General features: G+C 39.3%; 2 protein-coding genes across 2 annotated transcripts in view; one reads left to right on the forward strand and one right to left on the reverse strand.

Annotated features, from left to right (window-relative positions):
• Nucleotides 1–19,423, reverse strand: part of LOC120480875 (uncharacterized) — a 67,420-nt gene that overhangs the window by 19,532 nt on the left and 28,465 nt on the right. The gene's annotated exons all lie outside the window — the stretch shown is intronic.
• Nucleotides 1–19,423, forward strand: part of LOC120481474 (protein NLRC3) — a 39,463-nt gene that overhangs the window by 10,563 nt on the left and 9,477 nt on the right. The window contains exons 4-6 of the mRNA XM_089126870.1: nucleotides 381–452; nucleotides 5,118–5,291; nucleotides 6,909–7,082. Coding sequence (XP_088982996.1) covers nucleotides 381–452; nucleotides 5,118–5,291; nucleotides 6,909–7,082 — 420 coding nt within the window. The remainder of the gene's footprint in view (nucleotides 1–380; nucleotides 453–5,117; nucleotides 5,292–6,908; nucleotides 7,083–19,423) is intronic.

Genomic DNA, 19,423 nt, shown 5'->3' on the forward strand with positions numbered 1-19,423 from the left:
GCTGAACGGGAGGCTGATGAGGGAGTGAGTTCAGGTGTGCAGACGAGAGGATCATGGGAAGTGTAGTGCAGGAGACACAGACAGGATGGTGCAGACGCAGACTGTGACATATATATCGCAGAAAAATAAAATATTGCAATGTCATTTTTTACCAATATCAAGCAGCCCTAATCCTCACTAGGTGTTTTCTATACAGAGATATCGACATCGGTAAATTTCAGTATCGGCCATAACAGCAATATTAATATCGGTTATCGGTATCGGCCACAATTTTCACATCGGTGCATCACTAGTTATGAATTAATATTGATAACATTAATTAAAAAAGCATGAATTAATGGCATTAATTAACTTTTTTATTTTTTTTTACTTTCAATTAGTGTCCCACAAAACACTGGAGATGAAGTTCTTCAGAAGCTGATGCCTGTGGTTACAGCAACTAGATCAGCTTGGTAAGTAACACTGAGAACAAGCATCACTGCTAAAACATTATAATAGTTCTTACTTAAACATCATAAATTATTTTTTTAACAAATAATATGAGTGTCACACTTTGCTTTTAAACCCTCCACCTATCTTTTTTCTTTATTTCTGATCTACGTAACCATTATTTATGATATTTGTGTTATAAATAGATTTTTAAATATTTGCATCAATAATGTATGTATATAAATTTTTATATTTAGACTTTTTTATATTAATTTTGATGTAATTTAAATGCTAATATATTTATTTAGTTAAAAAAACAGATGTATTCAATGTATTCAATGTATTCAAGTTCAAGTTCCGTTTATTTATAGAGCACATTTACTACCGGCTGGTAACCGACCAAAGTGCTGTACAAAAATTACAATAAAACACAATAAAACAAACAGTGATCACTTAGGATCAGTGAGTACAAGTCAATTACATGTTAAAAGCTGCATCAAATAGATGAGTTTTCAGAGCAGATTTAAACTCAGATAAGGAAGAAGCCATTTTAATTTGAGTTGGGAGTTTGTTCCACAATGCGGGGCCCGCTACTTCGAACGCTCTATTTCCCCTGTTTTTCAGTCGGGTTCTGGGAATCTGAAGGAGGCATTTATTTACAGATCTAAGCCCTCGTTTAGGGGTATACAAGTGAAGTAGTTCCGATAAGTAAAGTGGTGCTGTCACAGTCTTCGTCTTCACCTGTTTGTCCCGTCATCTGCACTACACCTCCCCGGATCCTTTTGTTTCCACTCCCGGACTCACTCCCTCATCAGCCACCTGTTCCTCGTCATCATCATCTGTTTCACCTGTTTTCACCCCATTATGTTTGATTCTTCTGTGTATTTAGTTGATTCTCATTCAGTCTGTCTTTGTCGATCGATGTTAAATGTTACCCAGTATTTGCTCCTGTTTCCCTGTCTTCCTGCCAGTATTTTGTAAATAAACGTCATCTTCGTGTTAAAATGGACTTCTTCCACTCCTTCTACCTGCACTCCTGCACTCCCACCACCACACCCCGTGACAGATCGATCGACCACACCAATAACAGCATGGGACTTCTCCTAACCCCGGCTCTCACCACCTTCAACCTGTTTCAGGACGGACGCTCTTCCGAGGAGTATGTCGTCAGGTTCCTGGAGCTCTCTGCTGGGGTAAGTTGGTCAGATGACGTCCTAAAGTCAGTCTTTTGGCTGGGTTTGGACGATCCTCTGTACCAGCAAGCCCCAGCAGCAGCGTTTCCAGGGACCTTCACCGGATACCTGAACCATGTGTTGTGGTTGAGTGGGTCAGCCTTCACCGTTGGTGAGGCTGAAGATGACAACACCCCTCAACCACACACACACCCCATCATCACCGCATCAGCCCTCATCGCCCATCAGTCAGAACCACACACACCCATCATCACCTCACCAGCCATCATCGTCCTCCCGTCTGAGCCCTCTTCACCGCTGGTTCCGTCCAGCTCTCCAGAGACTGAATGCTCTTCACCGCTGGTTCCGTCCAGCTCTTCAGAGACTGAATGCTCTTCACCGCTGGTTCCGTCCAGCTCTCCAGAGACTGAATGCTCTTTACCGCTGGGTCCGTCCAGCTCTCCAGAGTCTGAATGCTCTTCGCTGCTGGTTCCGTCCAGTTCTTCAGAGACTGAATGCTCTTCACCGCTGGTTCCGTCCAGCTCTCCAGAGACTGAATGCTCTTTACCGCTGGGTCCGTCCAGCTCTCCAGAGTCTGAATGCTCTTCACTGCTGGTTCCGTCCAGTTCTTCAGAGGCTGAATACCCTTCACTGCTGGTCCCGTCCAGCTCTCCAGAGTCTGAATGCCCTTCACTGCTGGTTCCGTCCAGTTCTTCAGAGACTGAATGCTCTTCACCGCTGGTTCCGTCCAGCTCTCCAGAGACTGAATGCTCTTCACTGCTGGTCCCGTCCAGCTCTCCAGAGTCTGAATGCCCTTCACTGCTGGTTCCGTCCAGTTCTTCAGAGACTGAATGCCCTTCACTGCTGGTCCCGTCCAGCTCTCCAGAGTCTGAATGCTCTTCACTGCTGGTTCCGTCCAGTTCTTCAGAGACTGAATGCCCTTCACTGCTGGTCCCGTCCAGCTCTCCAGAGTCAGAATGCTCTTCACTGCTGGTTCCGTCCAGTTCTTCAGAGACTGAATGCCCTTCACTGCTGGTCCCGTCCAGCTCTCCAGAGTCTGAATGCTCTTCACTGCTGGTTCCGTCCAGTTCTTCAGAGACTGAATGCCCTTCACTGCTGGTCCCGTCCAGCTCTCCAGAGACTGAATGCTCTTCACTGCTGGTCCCGTCCAGCTCTCCCGAGTCTGAATGCTCTTCACCGCTGGTTCCGTCCAGCTCTCCAGAGACTGAATGCTCTTCACTGCTGGTTCCGTCCAGCTCTCCAGAGACTGAATGCTCTTCACCGCTGGTTCTGTCCAGCTCTCCAGAGACTGAATGCTCTTCACTGCTGGTTCCGTCCAGCTCTCCAGAGACTGAATGCTCTTCACTGCTGGCTCCGTCCAGCTCTCCAGAAACTGAATGCTCTTCACTGCTGGTTCCGTCCAGCTCTCCAGAAACTGAATGCTCTTCACTGCTGGCTCCGTCCAGCTCTCCAGAAACTGAATGCTCTTCACTGCTGGTTCCGTCCAGCTCTCCAGAAACTGAATGCTCTTCACCGCTGGTTCCGTCCAGCTCTCCAGAGACTGAATGCTCTTCACTGCTGGTTCCGTCCAGCTCTCCAGAGACTGAATGCTCTTCACCGCTGGTTCCGTCCAGCTCTCCAGAAACTGAATGCTCTTCACTGCTGGTTCCGTCCAGCTCTCCAGAAACTGAATGCTCTTCACCGCTGGTTCCGTCCAGCTCTCCAGAGACTGAATGCTCTTCACTGCTGGTTCCGTCCAGCTCCCCAGAGACTGAATGCTCTTCGCTGCTGGTTCCGTCCAGCTCTCCAGAAACTGAATGCTCTTCACTGCTGGTTCCGTCCAGCCCTCCAGAGACTGAACGCTCCTCCCTGCTGGTTCCTTCCAGCCTTCCCGAGCACGAACTCTCCGCCCCGCTGGTTCCGTCCAGCTCTCCCGAGCGTGCACTCTCAGCCCCGCTGGTTCCGTCCAGCTATCCCGAACCTGAGCTCCCCTCACCACTGGTTCCAACCAGCCCCGTCCAGACCGTCCAGCCAGAGACCGTCCAGACCGTCCAGCCAGAGACCGTCCAGACCGTCCAGCCAGAGACCGTCCAGCCAGAGACCGTCCAGACCGCCCAGCCAGAGACCGTCCAGACCGTCCAGCCAGCGACCGTCCAGACCGTCCAGCCAGAGACCGTCCAGACCGTCCAGCGAGAGACCGTCCAGCCAGAGACCGTCCAGACCGTCCAGCCAGAGACCGTCCAGACCGTCCAGCCAGAGACCGTCCAGACCGTCCAGCCAGAGGACCTCAGGACCTCACCGCCATGGTTGCCCGAGAGGTCCTCACCCTGCTCCGCCCTGGCCACGCCCTCACCCTGCTCCGCCCTGGCCACGCCCTCACCCTGCTCCGCCCTGGCCCCGCCCTCATCCTACTCCGCCCTGGCCACGCCCTCATCCTGCTCCGCCCTGGCCACGCCCTCATCCTGCTCCGCCCTGGCCACGCCCTCACCCTGCTCCGCCCTGGCCACGCCCTCACCCTGCTCCGCCCTGGCCACGCCCTCACCCTGCTCCGCCCTGGCCACGACCTCATCCTGCTCCGCCCTGGGGGACTTCCTGCTCCTGACCACATCCTCCACAGCCACCAGGGCGCCCACCCCCCCTCCCCGCTGATGTTACGGCGTGAGGTCACGCCTACCGGGAGGGGGGAGTGATGTCACAGTCTTCGTCTTCACCTGTTTGTCCCGTCATCTGCACTACACCTCCCCGGATCCTTTTGTTTCCACTCCCGGACTCACTCCCTCATCAGCCACCTGTTCCTCGTCATCATCATCTGTTTCACCTGTTTTCACCCCATTATGTTTGATTCTTCTGTGTATTTAGTTGATTCTCATTCAGTCTGTCTTTGTCGATCGATGTTAAATGTTACCCAGTATTTGCTCCTGTTTCCCTGTCTTCCTGACAGTATTTTGTAAATAAACGTCATCTTCGTGTTAAAATGGACTTCTTCCACTCCTTCTACCTGCACTCCTGCACTCCCACCACCACACCCCGTGACAGGTGCAAGATTATTAAGTGATTTGTAGACAAGCAATAGAATTTTGTATTCAATTCTAAACTGAACCGGTAACCAATGTAGGGATTTCAGGAGGGGTGTAACATGCTCAAACTTTTTACATCCCTTCAGGAATCTCGCTGCTGCGTTTTGAACGACTTGTAGACGTGTAATTTGAGTCTTAGCCACACCATAATACAGAGAGTTGCAGTAGTCCAGCCTCGATGTTATAAAGGCATGGACAGCAACCTCTAAAGAGGCAGTAGAGAGAAAAGATTTAATTTTAGAGAGAGAGAGCGTAAGTAGAAAAAGCTAGAGCCCACTACAGAGGCAATTTGCTTGTCAAATTTCATACTATTCTGTTTAATCAGTTTTATATTTCTCCCTCGCATAAATAAAAAAAATGTGAATAACAGTTAAACTTACTGATAACAAAGATTTCTGTCTTGATTTGAGAGTGAAGATTGTGTCATTGTTCTCTACAGGTTGAGGGATTGTGGTTTCACAGATGAAGGTTTTGCTGATCTGACTTCAGCTCTGAGATCAAACCCCTCACACCTGAGGCAACTGGATCTGTCATATAATAAACTAGGAGACTCGGGAACAAAGCAGCTTTCTGATCTGCTGGCGAATCCTCACTGTAAACTGGAGAAACTGTGGTAAGATCATCTCTACCATAAAGACTTGGCGTGAATAATGAATAATATGTACGGTAGATAGTGCGTACAATATAAGTTTGGCGTAAGACCATGTCCTAACCAGGCATGATGCGATAAGATTCCAGCGACAAATCATTTCTCTGTCCACACTAGACACGACTGCGAGATGCATCAAAATCAATCAAAACCCACAGCCAATCAGAACAGCATGTAGGTGGATACAATATATCACCAAATCTATGGAAATCTTGGAAAAAAATTTAATAATGCTATCAGTCAAATTCATCTTTACTTTGTTTACTTTGTGTTATTTTTGAAAAATAAGAATCCCTTCATCACAGAAAATGAACAATTACACTTAATGCGACCAGTTTGAAATAATAGTGACACTTTATCACAAGTATACAGTAACACAGCTCTTATGAATCATTTTCAAACTATTAGTTTGCCCTAACCCTTTTTCCATAAATGTCTTATAAAGTATTCTTTTTTAAAGTAGGCCAATACATGTTATCATACAAATTTCAAAGTTAAGGATCCGTTAGTTTGATATAGCTTGCTTTGGAACAACAGTTCATTATATTACATCTTAGTTGATTAGTTTATTTTTTGACAAAACATACTGTATATTTAACATATTAGCAGAAACTGGCTAACAAAAGCTTATTTGATGTCTATTTTAGAGTAAAAAAATTATAATCTATTCAAAACTAGTCAATGAAATGTTGTCTTTCATATTTCATCTATAACAGTGCCTTCGTTCATTTATTCACACACAGACACCCGATTTATATTTAAACAGTGTTTTTGCAAGTTGTACTAACAACAGCACCCATCTGTGCTGTTAATAAATTCACACACAGAAATGTGATCCAAATTGAAACAGTCTTTTTGCGTTTACAGCCACTATTCTATATTGAGATTCGAACAAAGCACAAGAATATAAAACTTTTCTCACAATTCTCAGCTCGATCCTGTAGATAAACCAGCACTTGTTCTGAGGTAAATGTCCCAGGATTATTCCTCACAGCCTCGCAAGACGACATAGTACATTAATCTGATTACATTTGGTGTGTTTTACAGAGTTTATGTGGGTCGTTGACACATCTCCATGTGTTGCTCCATGTGTCATTATTCTGCTAACGTCACATTAGCAGAATAATGAGCTGCGAGAACGATAATGAGAACAATTGACATCTCTCTCTTTTTATATAGATTACCTAAACAGAGAATATTTATTTTAGTTTAGAATCATTTAAGTATGTACTTTAAATGATCTAATTCAAAACATAAGTTGCTCATGCCTGGGTGCATAGTATTCGCTGAGGTTTGTTTCAGTTTAGAGACGTGCTCCAGGAAAAAAGTTCACTGAGATGGAGAGGCAGAAAGCACGCCGTGTTTATTTTCTTTATTTTACAAAAGCACAATGTTTTATTTCAATTGTAAGTGGACACATAAAAAATAGACATTTAACAGTTTATTTTGGCATTTTTCTAAAGTCTGTATGGCCAGGAATTAAGTATTTTAAGTCTCTTTTTCTGCTATGTGAACATTTTTTTGCAAAACGCTCCTGTTTGCCGACCCCAGAGGGTTTATGTGTGTATTTGTTCTCTACAGGTTGTGGGATTGTGGTATCACAGATGAAGGTTGTGTTGCTCTGGCTTCAGCTCTGAGATCAAACCCCTCACACTTGATAGAACTGCATCTGCCTGAGAATAAACTAGGAGACTCAGGAGTGAAGCAGCTTTCTGCTCTACTGGCGAATCCTCACTGTAAACTGGAGAAACTTTGGTAAGATAATCTCTACCATAAAGACTCTTAATCACTCTGAGTGATTAAAGATTAATGTGTAAATAGTGTATAGAATATATGTTTGGCGTAAGCCCCATTCGGTGGTTCAGAGACAGATTCCTGCTTGAACCGTCAGATCCTGCCGGCGGTAGAAGACAGCGGTGAGGAGTCTCCCTGAAGAGGAACATTTACATCTCACTATATTATTATCTCACAAAACACAGTAAAACCAGCAGTTAAATAAACCGGACGAACTACAAACCAGACAGCAGATGCAGGATACAGGTAGAGGGGTTTTAAAGCCCAAATGTTTGGTGTAAATCAAATTGCCTTGTAATGCTTGAGCAAACAGACCCTTGCAAAAGCGTGAGCATTTCCTCTAAATGTGTGTGTGCAGCTAAAAAGAGGGAAGTGGTGTGTGTTTCACCTGAACCAGGACTGACACCATATCAGATTTATCACTACAGGATCATCATGGCCAAAATAACACACAATAACAATATATCACCATAACTATAAAAATCTTAAAAATAATAATAATAATGCTATCAGTCAAATTCATCTTTACTTTATTTATTTTGTGTTATTTTTGAATAAGAATCACTCTATCACATACAAAAGAAACAATTACACTTAATGCGACCAGTTTGAAATAATGAATTACTCTTTATCACAAGGATACAGTAACATAGCTCTTATAGTAGATATCCTTTAGTTTATAGTTAATGAAAATTATATAATTGTATATAAGTTATAGTTAATCTATTAAGAGAGGATATACAAATAATTGGGTGCCGATACAATATGTTTTGTGATTTGTTTTTAACACTAGACTATGGGGAAATGTTAAATCATACACTTATACAGCCTTAACATGATGAATAAGATGAGTCATATTTACAAAAACAATTTAAAAAAAAAATCAGAAACACAGGACCTAATGCATCTAATGCATCCTTTAAGTGAATGTAACAAGAATGTACTTGAGCTTGGCAGTGTAGTTGTCACAGTGGAATTTTCGGGTGGGCATCCTCCCTTGATAAGTGATTCAAGGGACGCATCGACAGTAGTACACCTCAGACTTTCGGCCATTATAACTAGACATCCTCGGTTTAAGGAAGGCCTTACGGGGGTGATCAAGTCCCCGCACTGTATCCCCCCAAATATTTCAATACCACATACATTTCTTAACAGTCACTTGTTGCCACTTAGTTGCGAAACAATGTAATCGATAAATGCGTTATTTTAAGTGCCAAGTTTCAAACAAAAAGTAGGGATGTGAATTTCTGCCAAAAATGCCATTTGACAAAAGTCAATTATCGTATAAAAAATAAAAAAATACCCCCACTCACAATGACAGAAAGGGAGGCCAATTTCATCTTTAGCGATTTGTCATTGTCACGGTGAGGGTTTTGTGTCTTGTTCCTTGTTCTTGTCTGTCATGTGATTCCGTTTGTCATGTGTTCCTACCGTTTGTCTTGTCTTTTGTTATGTTGTTGCTCAGTCTCCCCAGGTGTTTCTTGTTAACCATGCCCCCTTATTATCTTGTTTAGCTTGTGTGTCTGTGTATTTAAACCCCTGTGTTTCAGTTGTTTGCTGTCAGTTGTTGTTTTATGTTATGCTGTTTCTGCGTTGCCTGTTCTGAGTTTTCCCTGTTTTATTTGTTTGTTGGATTATTAAAGTGCTAGCGATTGGATCCGATCTCTATTTCGTTCTTGCCGTATCATAACAGTCATCAAACAAAATCATTAATTCAATCAGGGCCGTGCAGAGACCTCTGTAGGGGCAGGTGCTCAAAGTATAAAATGGGGCACATGGAAACAAGGCTTTATAGGGCTGTGCTCAAAATATCAATACAGTAATATATCAATACAGATGATTCTGCATCGATACAGCAGCAAATGCATTGATGCAGTTTTGAAAAAGAAACAGAACAGAAAAGACAATTTTAAAGTTTAAAATGTAAAAAAATAATTTATTTATATATATATATATATATATATATATAATCATTTATATATAACTCTGGGATTAGAAACTGAAGTATCTTAAGTTGTCCCAACCTGATGGCTTTTTCTTCTCTGTTATACAGAATAATAAAGAACAGCTGTTATAGTGAACTGTATAGGACAAAATCAACCTGGCCCATGTTTCGTGCAGTACAGTATAGATTTATTTAATGGCATATAAGCATCTGTGGCTATTTTCATGGCAAAAAGTGATTTACAAAAATACAAGAGTTACATTTTATACAATGAAAATAAAAACAAAGCATACAGAAACAGCAATTAATACTTTACAAGATTGTTAACATTAATGTGATGCCTGTTATGGTAAATTCTTACGTAAGTCCTTAAGTGAGTTTGCTGCCTTTGCTGTTGATGTTGTTACTGCTGCTGCTGCTGATACTGCTGGAGTTGATCTGAGACTGTAGACATTAAAATAAACAGAAATATAGGTTATTAGCTGATTAAACCATTTTTATGTGACCATGGACAAGATGTAAAGATTGCTGACAGTGTTTGGAACTGGCTCACTAGTTCACTGACCTGCTAAAGCTACAGATTCTGCCCAGGCTGCTATAGTATAATAATACAATAATAGTATATAATAGTAACGTTACTAGGGCAGATGTTCACAGAGCCTTCTGCACACAAAACATAAGATACTAACTGGTAAGCCTATGTGATAACTTACCAGAGTTGTGATAATAATTTTTATGTGAAAATAATTTTTTTAATAAATACTGTAATAATAATAATAGTTTAAAGTACAAATAATAGTTTTTAGTCAAATAACACCCCTCCACGCCCGTGAAACTTTTCTCCCTCAAACAGCAAGCTAACGTTACTTCTACAGCCTACACACAGCAATACAAACAACATCTCTCTGCATGCTCTCTTCACGTCGTTCTAGTAAAATAATTATAATAAGTAAACAAACATCAAAATCACTTCGCTGAGAATAGAACACCACTTACCAGCAGCCGCAAGAGTTGAAGATATCCTCTGGGAATGCGCAATTGCGCGTAGCCGCGCGAAATTTAAAAAATGCGCGTGCAGCGTGAGGAATCAGGTGAAAGGTCATCATGTGGGTCATTTTATTTACAGCTAAATTATTATTCATTCATTTTACTACTAGTTAGATGGGGCAGGCATACACAAAAGTGCCTTTAAATACAAAAAAAAAGGAAAGGAAATTTTGTCTTGACAAAAGGGCACTTTGGGCACCAAGGGGCAAAAGGGCAGGTGCTCGAGCACCCAACGTAGTACGTAGTACGTAGTACGGTTTTGTGTAGTACGTGCAAAAGGAGTTTTGAAATGATATTGCCTTCAATGGCTATCCTCCTCTGATACGAGAGTGAATACATTTTGTAAGTCCATAGGCAGAACTCTCTGCTTTGCTTTCCACATACAAATCAAAATCTTCATATCAACCAAATCTTTGAATTTTAGAAGTCCAGAATTTACAAATAAACTGTTGGTGTGTTCTCTGTAGCCTTTCTTATTAATTTTCCTTAATGCTTTTTTCTGTAACAAAAACAGAGGTTTTGTGTTACTGGGGTGTGTATTACTCCAGACCTCTGTGCAGTAACCAAAGTATGGAAGTATTAGGGAATTGTATAACATATACAACGAAGAATAATCTAAAACATCCTTAACTTTATACAAGACCCCAATACTTTTACAAACTTTACTCTTAATATAAACTATGTGAGATTTCCAATTCAATTTATCATCCAAAATAACACCTAAGAATTTTATCTCATTAACTCGTTCAATATCAGTTCCTTCAATTACTATTCTTATATTTTCATTCTTTTACGATTACCAAAAATCATATATTTAGTTTTCTCCCAATTTAAACAAAATTTATTTTTGTCAAACCATTCCTTAATTTTTACCATTTCTAAGCTTATATTTTCTATAATTTCTGACAGATTATTTCCAGAGTAAAAGATATTAGTATCATCAGCAAACATCAAGAACTGTAATACTTTAGACACCTCACATAGGTCATTAATAAACAAAATAAAAAGTAATGGACCTAAAACGGACCCTTGTGGAACTCCACATATTATGTCTTTTAACCATTGATTTGAACAAACTGCTGTCGATTACTAAGATAACTTTTGAGCCATTGATAAGCTGGACCCCTAATGCCACAATTGAATGATTTTGACAATAGTAAACTGTGATTTATGGTGTCGAATGCTTTGCTTAAGTCGATGAAGACCCTCACTGTGTATTGCTTATTCTCAGTTGCAGATGTAATTTTTTCTATAAGTTCAATTAATGCCAAAGCTGTTGATCTTTTTTCTCTAAAGCCATATTGCTTTTCAGTAATTCATTTATATTTTTCTAAAAAAATATTTATTTTTGGGAAAACCATTTTTCAAGAATTTTAGAAAACTGAGAAAGCAATGACACAGGTCTATAATTGTTAAAGTGGTGTACATCTCCATTTTTAAAAAGTGGAACGACTTTAGCAACCTTCATCTTCTCAGGAAAGACACCCGACTGTATAGACAAATTACAAATAAAAGTCATTGGTTCAATAATACAGTCAATAGTCCTTTTTACAATAGTCATGTCAAGTCCATCACTATCAGTGGATGTTTTACTTTCACATTTGCCAACAATGGACAAAACTTCATTTTCCTGAACCTCACCCAAGAACATGGACTGCATTATTCTACAGGTGGTGTTTTGACTATAGCCAGATTTATCAATTGATTTGGCAATATTTTCCCCAATATTAATAAAAAATGAATTAAATTCATTGGCCACATATATACTATTGTTCATAACAGTTTCATTACACATAAAATATTCAGGTAACCTTGTATGTTGTGTGTTTGATTTAATTATATTATTCAATATTTTCCATGTAGTTTTCATATTTCCTTTATTGTCTTTTAATTGTTAATTGTAATAATCCCTTTTAGTTTCTCGTAAAATTGTCGTCAATTTATTTTTGTATGCTTTATATTTGGCCTCACAATTAGGCGTCCTATGTTTTACAAAGTCTTTATACAATCTATTTTTCTTTTTGCATGCTTTAATTTATCCTGACGTCATCCAAGGTTTAACACTTTTAAGGGGTTTCCTTGACAACGTTAGTGGACAGCATTTGTCATAGCTAGATATATAGATGCTTAAAAAGGTTTCATAGGCTGCATTCACATCAGTCACATAGACACCTGACCAGTTCTGTTGTAAAAGCTCACTCCTAAAGTCATTTATAGTTTTCTCAGTTCTCACTCTGAAGTATGTAGGCTGATGTGAACTCTTATATATCTCAGGTTGCATGTCATATATGGTAAAAACAGGCAAGTGATCGCTTAAGTCATTTATCAGTAATCCACTTTGGACAATTTTTTGGACATAATTTGTCAGGGTTCCTGCACACTTTTTAAAGTAAAATTTAAGGCTTTTTAAGACCTTTTTAAGACCTGAAGAAATCAAAATTAATACCATAGATTGGGGTGTGCGATATTGACAAAAATATATCTCGATATTTTCACGTTTTGTTGATAAACACAAAACAAAAACAAAATCAGTAAAATATCAACTAATTATTATCAACAATAATTAGTTGATATTTTACTGATTGTGTTTTTGTGCTGGTGCCATGGCTGGTTTAGGCCTGTTGTTGACAGCCGACTCGCGGAGATATTTATATTTTTCATATTCTATGCAGTGGTCAGTTCACAGCAGTGACAGAAATTATTAATTAATGTGCAATATTTGCCACCTTAAATTGATTTCCAGGGCATTTTCACCTATTTATGGAGATTTTTTTTCTAAACTTATTTAGAGTTATGCATCACGACGTGCATCACATATATACAGTAATTATACTTATTTATACAATAATATTTCATTACACAATAATTATACAGTACCACTGTTAGCAGTCAAATTAAATCATTCAATCAAAAATCCATCTTTGCAGTGCAGAGTAGACGCAGAAGCAGCCTTAGAAGTGGCATTAATACACTCCATTTACAATTGCATAAATCAAGCTATAAGGTTTTAAAAAAAAATCAATATTCAATATTTAAATGTGAAATGATTTCTAGTTTTTTACTTTTAATATGAAACTAAAACCGCCAGTAGGCGGCGGCAAATCGCTGTCTTAATAAGCGAGTTGAGGGAGTCATTCATTCAACCGATTTGTTCAAACGGGAAAGAAGCAAGTGATTGAATCGTTAAAATGACTCGTTCAAGACGCGGATTTCCTTCAAGAAATCATCGCTGTCTGTTGCATTGAGACTCTGCTATGGTTTCATTTTGAAATTCTAGTCGGCGAAATAAAGGGAAAACAAACAATATCGATAATGTTATGGCTAAAAACTAACTCACAATGTCACTTTATTTTTAATTTAACTATTGTATAACATAAATATCACACTTGTGCACGGGAAAACGGCACTCTTACTGATGTGATATTCTAATATAACAACATGATATAAATATAAGGCAAAAACTAATTTGGGGACATACCTATAACCATAATAAATACATGTCTATGCCTATAAGCACACATCACGCCGTAAAAACACGAGAGACAAATGCGATGTCAGCTCACACTCACTGTGCCTCGTCCATCGTTAAAACAATAGAATATCATAATAGACAATACACATCGCACACCTTTACGCACATAAAGAATTAACTTGCGACTTAACTGACATTTGCCAACTTTCTTCTCTCCTCCTCTCCTGTCTCGCGTGCAGGAGACGGACGTTATTCTGCCGCGAATGTGACGCGAATTGTCACGTGAACAAGCAAATCCACAAAGATAAAAATTAATACGTACGCAAATTAGATGGTTTTAATTTGGAAAACATTAAGATATGACTGAGTCGAAGTGTCATCTTAAATTTAAGACCTTTCATACCTAAAAATAAGACTTTATAAGACTTTTAATGGCCTTAAATTTTAAATATCTAATTTAAGACATTTTAAGACTTTTTAAGGACCCGCGGGAACCCTGTTTGTGACAATATTATCAATTAATTTAGCACTCGAGCTAGTGATTCTGCTAGGCTGTGTGATTAAAGGAAAGAGATATCTTGTATACAATGCATCTAAGAAATCTGAAGTAAGCTTACATTTAGATTGATTGAGAAAATCAATATTGAAATCACCACTTATTAAAAATGTTTTGTGGTTATTCTGCTTATCAAGTAGTTGTTCAAATCTGTCCTGAAAAACAACTATTTTGGATCCTTGAGCTCTATAAATGCAAGCAGCAATCACATTCCTGTTTTTCCTCATGTCAATTTCAACAGCTACACATTCAAAAATTCCCTCGATAGCAATAGACATTTCTTTAACAAGGTTGCATTTCATTTGACTATCAACATACAATGCCACACCTCCTCTTTTTTCTGGTCTATAGACCTTTCTCACAACTTCCGTATTTGTGACCGGAAATTAGGGGTGGTTAATCTGTCTGATTTCCCGATTCGATTTGATTCCGATTATTGAAGTCCCGATTCGATTATAGTCGATTTTCGATTATTAACGATTCTCGATTAGCGATTATTGATTTTCCATTTCACAACAGTAAATGAAAATACTATACAAAGTGATTACAATATTTAAAAAAAAAGTCAGCTGCCGAATTACTTAACTCTTTTATTGAGTAACAACAAATCAAAACACTTTCTGTGTCGTGTAGTTATCACTTCAGAATTATTTGTATGTAGCTTATGTTCTGTAGAACACAGAAATGAGTACATCACATTGTGTTGTGACTCATCAAGTTTAACTAAACAATAACAAATAAATGAAAGGCTTATTTCCTTTAGGAAGTAGATCAGAACCAACATACTGTAGAAATTGGACAATTTTCTTCTAGAAAGACAAGGTGTTGTTCAGGTGGAGGAAGACTGCAGGTTGCAATCGAAATTGTCAAGGTAAAGAAAAAGTTTTTTCTCCACCTGAACACCTTGTCTTTCAAGAAGAAAATTGTCCAATTGAATCATTAAGAAGACAAAATGAGCATTTTTGAACAACTTACTGTAGCTTCAGCTTATCTACTGTACTATAGAACACAGTGACAAAAGGCAACACACTAACTTGTAATCAAGTTGTACTAAACATTCATATCTCTGGAATGACCAGATTCTTATGGAGGAAGACCAGCTGGTCCACATGTTGTGGCGTGAGTGTGCTCCGTTGTGCTGACACGATGTCTCCGACACGATGTCTGACATGGATTTTCATCCAGCTTCAGGGCTTCATCGCAAACCTTCTGAACTTCATCATCCTCCTCACCGTCATCATACCCCTCAGCCATGTTATCACCTTCCCCCTCAGGGACTTCATCCTCTTGCCTCATCAACTAACACAGGGAAGCAGTGAAATAAGACACAAAGCATACAAAGCACAGAACTGATACAAAGCATTAAATTAATCAGATCATTAATTAATCATTCTCTAAAAAAGTAGAATTATTAATAATCAAAAGAGAGAATACCTCAAGGGATGATGCAGCCTCTGCAGTCACTCTGCTGTATGTCTCTACTTTTTCATCCTCTGAAAGAAATGGGAGAGCTTTAAAGCGAGGATCCAGGCAAGATGCTGTATGGAGTGTGTGCCTCTCTTTTGTAGATGTGTATCTCTTCCTCAAATCTTCCTGGATGGCATGCTTGATTTCCCGGGTCATCGGATCATCCTCTGGTGCAAAGGGTGAAGTCAGCCAGGAGCTGTGTGTGTAGTGGGGCGATGATTGAGAGAGTAGGCATGCTTTCCTCAGACATTGTGGTGGTGGCCAATTTCATTGGCTTGAGGGTCTTCACAAGGTGTTCAGCGCCAGACACGTCTCCCTCACTCAGTGTGCAGATGTCATGTGCACCTTTCCTTATCTGTAAGGATGATGGGAATTGAGAACAGGAAAAGTTAAAATAAAGGAATTAACACTGTATGCTAAGTAACACTGTATTAACACTGTATGAGTTCTCCATTCACGTCAGCACAACAATTTAAAGTCATTAAGACTAAGTCTCAAACAAATGCACCTGTGCCTCCTCAAGGTTGTTGTGTCAAATTGACAAACAAAACTAAAAACATTTTCTGTATATACATATTTTTTAGTTAGTTATTTAAGTTTTGTGTGTACACAATATCATATTTTTTATAATATTTTTATTCTAAAGTCTATTTTTTTTTTCATTTCATTTTAATCATTTAAATTAACTAAAATTTATATATATATATTTTTTTTTACACCTTGGCTTGCTACTAGGTCTGATTAAATCTTAAATCCCAGACTTACTTGAGGGGAGAGGAGCGCAGCGCAGATAGCAGGCTGCTGTTCAAGGAACCGATCAACCATGTCAAAGCCACTATTCCACCTTGTTGGAGCATCTGTCTTCAGTTTGTGTTTAGGCAGTTCTGGTAAAATTAAAAAAGAAGAAAAGCTAATTAGTAGCCTATATAAGGAATTATATTTTTAAATAGCCTACTGGTCATTTAGAAACTAATAAAAAGCTTGCTTTGAATGCAAAACCGTTAAAATAGATTCACTTCTATTACAATTTTTTTTTTAATTATTATTTATTAAATGAATTTTAAGCCTTTTGCTTACCGAGTAGGGCCTGCTTTTGTTCCAGCACATGACTGGCTGTGGTGCTCCGGTGGAAGAAGGCGGTGATCCGTCGGACTCGACCCAACAGTCGGGCTACAGCGGGCAACTTCAGCGCTCGTTGGCAGGCGAGGTTTAGGGTGTGAGCGTAACAACGAACGTGTATAAAGTTGCCAAGCTCTGCAGCCACGTTCATATTTGACGCATTATCTGTGACGAGAACCAGGTCGTGTTTGTCTATTCCCCACTCGTCCGCCGCAGCTTTGAGAAACTCACACATATTAGCGCCCGTGTGGCTTTCATCCATAGCTCTCGTCTGAAGCACGTATGACATTAGCTTCCACTCACTGTTGACAAGATGAGCTGTAACGGTCACATATGAGACGGTGGCTCTGGAGGTCCAGGCATCGCAAGTTATTGCTACCCTGGGAGCAGACTTGAGGGACTCTTGCACTAAAAACTTTGTCTCCTTGTAAAGAGTCGGAATCGACTTCTGTGAAAAAAAGCTCCGCGATGGTATCACATACCTGGGCTCCATACTGTGGACCATGTAGCGGAAGCCTTGGTTTTCAACCACGCTGTATGGCCTCATATCTTTAGCTATAAAATAAGATATCGACGTTGTGATTTTCTTAGCTCTCTCCGAGCCCGGGGCCAATTTTGTCACATCGTGGAGAGTGCGCTGATTCGGTGGGATGACGGGCTTCATGCGGTCGTCTTTATTAACCCACCCTGCCTCATCTGGATGAAAGCGGGAAATGTGGGCCCTCAAGTTGCTCGTATTGCCGCAGTACTTCAGTTTAGTGTGGCAATGTCGACAGACGGCATGCGTTCTATCAACATGTTTAGAGCTTCTGCCATAAAAACCAAAATGAATCCACACCTTTGCTTTGTGGCCAGATGAAGCGGGGTAGATCGGTTGATTGCTGGTGTCTGGTTCTTCCATTTTAAACATGTTCGCTCTGGCTGCCGTTACATGCGATTGGAACTAGGCGCGTTCGCGACCTTCAACTTCCGGTATAAAATTTTTTAGAAAATAAAATAATGTTTTTTTTTTTTTAATCGATTTTTGAAAATTTAATAATCGATTCATAATCGTCCATTACATAATCGCGATTAATCGAAAATCGATTTTTTTCACCACCTCTAGCGGAAATACGCAATTGTCGTGGTAGTCTTCTTCCGCTCCATTCATAACAGATAGCGCCGAAGGCAACTAGTGAGAGTTGTTGTGTACCGATCTTTTTGGTTATTCCCAAAAGCAGCCATACCTGTCGTTTTCATTCCTTCCCTCGTCAGTTCCCTGTCGATGAAGTTCGAAGGAACTGGATTCAGGCAATCTGGCGGGATGTTATTGATCCTGTGATCTTCTGTACTTCTCATGTCACCATTCACTAATAAGCCGTCATTGTTTGTTTATTTTTTATGTTTTGTGTATTTTTGAATTAACGTTAGTTCATGTTCAACTTTATTAAGATATTTGTATCCAGTGGAATAAGCACATAAAATACACCACAATATAAATAAGAACACACAACAGTGGGCTACATATAAATTTAAAATATTAATATATACCATTCTGAGTATTTAACAATCTGAGTGTACAAGGGATAAATTAATATTTGTATATTTTTTCTTCATCTTTGATCGTTCTATAGCAACAGCAGTGCAAAAAATTCAGGATAACTGTTGAATAAAACTGACAGACTTCTTTCTGGTATTTACATCAAAATGCAGTTTATTGTAAATAATACTCCCTAAATATGAATAACTTTCCACACACTCCACCTTCTTACCTTTAATGAACGTATATCGGGAAGAATGAGCTTCAGTTCTGAAATCAATAGTCATATCTTTGGTCTTAGATACATCAGCTGCAGACAAGCATCACCACAGCATTTTACAAAGTCATCAACAACTGGACCATGACAAGTTTACATTTTTTCGAAGTTTTGAAGACTCTCTGATCAATTTTCTCCTCCCAGAGTAGGTTTTTCTAATGTGTCGACAGTTGACGGGAACTCCGTTTCCACAACGATTACGTATTTCCGGTTTTTGTGAAAAAGGTCTATAGATGTAGTAAAGCTTGTATCCTTCTATTTCAAAGTCTACACCCTATTCATTGCTAATCCATGTTTTAGAGAGTGATATTATTTTGAAACGTCTTGTAAATGTAGTGATGTAATCCTTCATTTTATTGAAATTTGCATAAAGACTTCTGATATTGAAATGAACAAGTGACAAACTGTCCCTTGAATTAACATTTAAATTAAACTCATAATCAGTATAATATTTAGAGATGTCACATATTTCATTCAACCCATTTATTTACCTTTATTTTACCAGGAAATAGTCCCATTGAGATTCAGAATCTCTTTTTCAAGGGAGTCCTGGCCAAGACAGCAGAATAAATAGTTCCATATTTAAAAAATACATATAAACATTTGAAAAGACAAAAAAACAACAACAAAAAAACAGTAAATTTTTGGAATCATAATATAATCTCAAACATAATCACCAGCAGCTCTCAGTAACAATACATGTGCATCTAGTACTCAAATAGTCCTTTATCCTCCTTTTAAATTGCGTCATTGTCGGAATACAGTCAAATTTTAGCTGATTTTGCAATTTATACCAGGATAACAGTGCAAAAACTTTAACAGTTCGCGTTTGTGGGATTTCATACATGATTTGTCCATTTGATCTAAGATTACATTTCCTAGTGACTTTAATAATCAAAA

The sequence above is a fragment of the Pimephales promelas genome, chromosome 24, assembly GCF_988280905.1.
Source record: "Pimephales promelas chromosome 24, fPimPro1.hap1.1, whole genome shotgun sequence".
Lineage (NCBI taxonomy): Eukaryota > Metazoa > Chordata > Actinopteri > Cypriniformes > Leuciscidae > Pimephales > Pimephales promelas.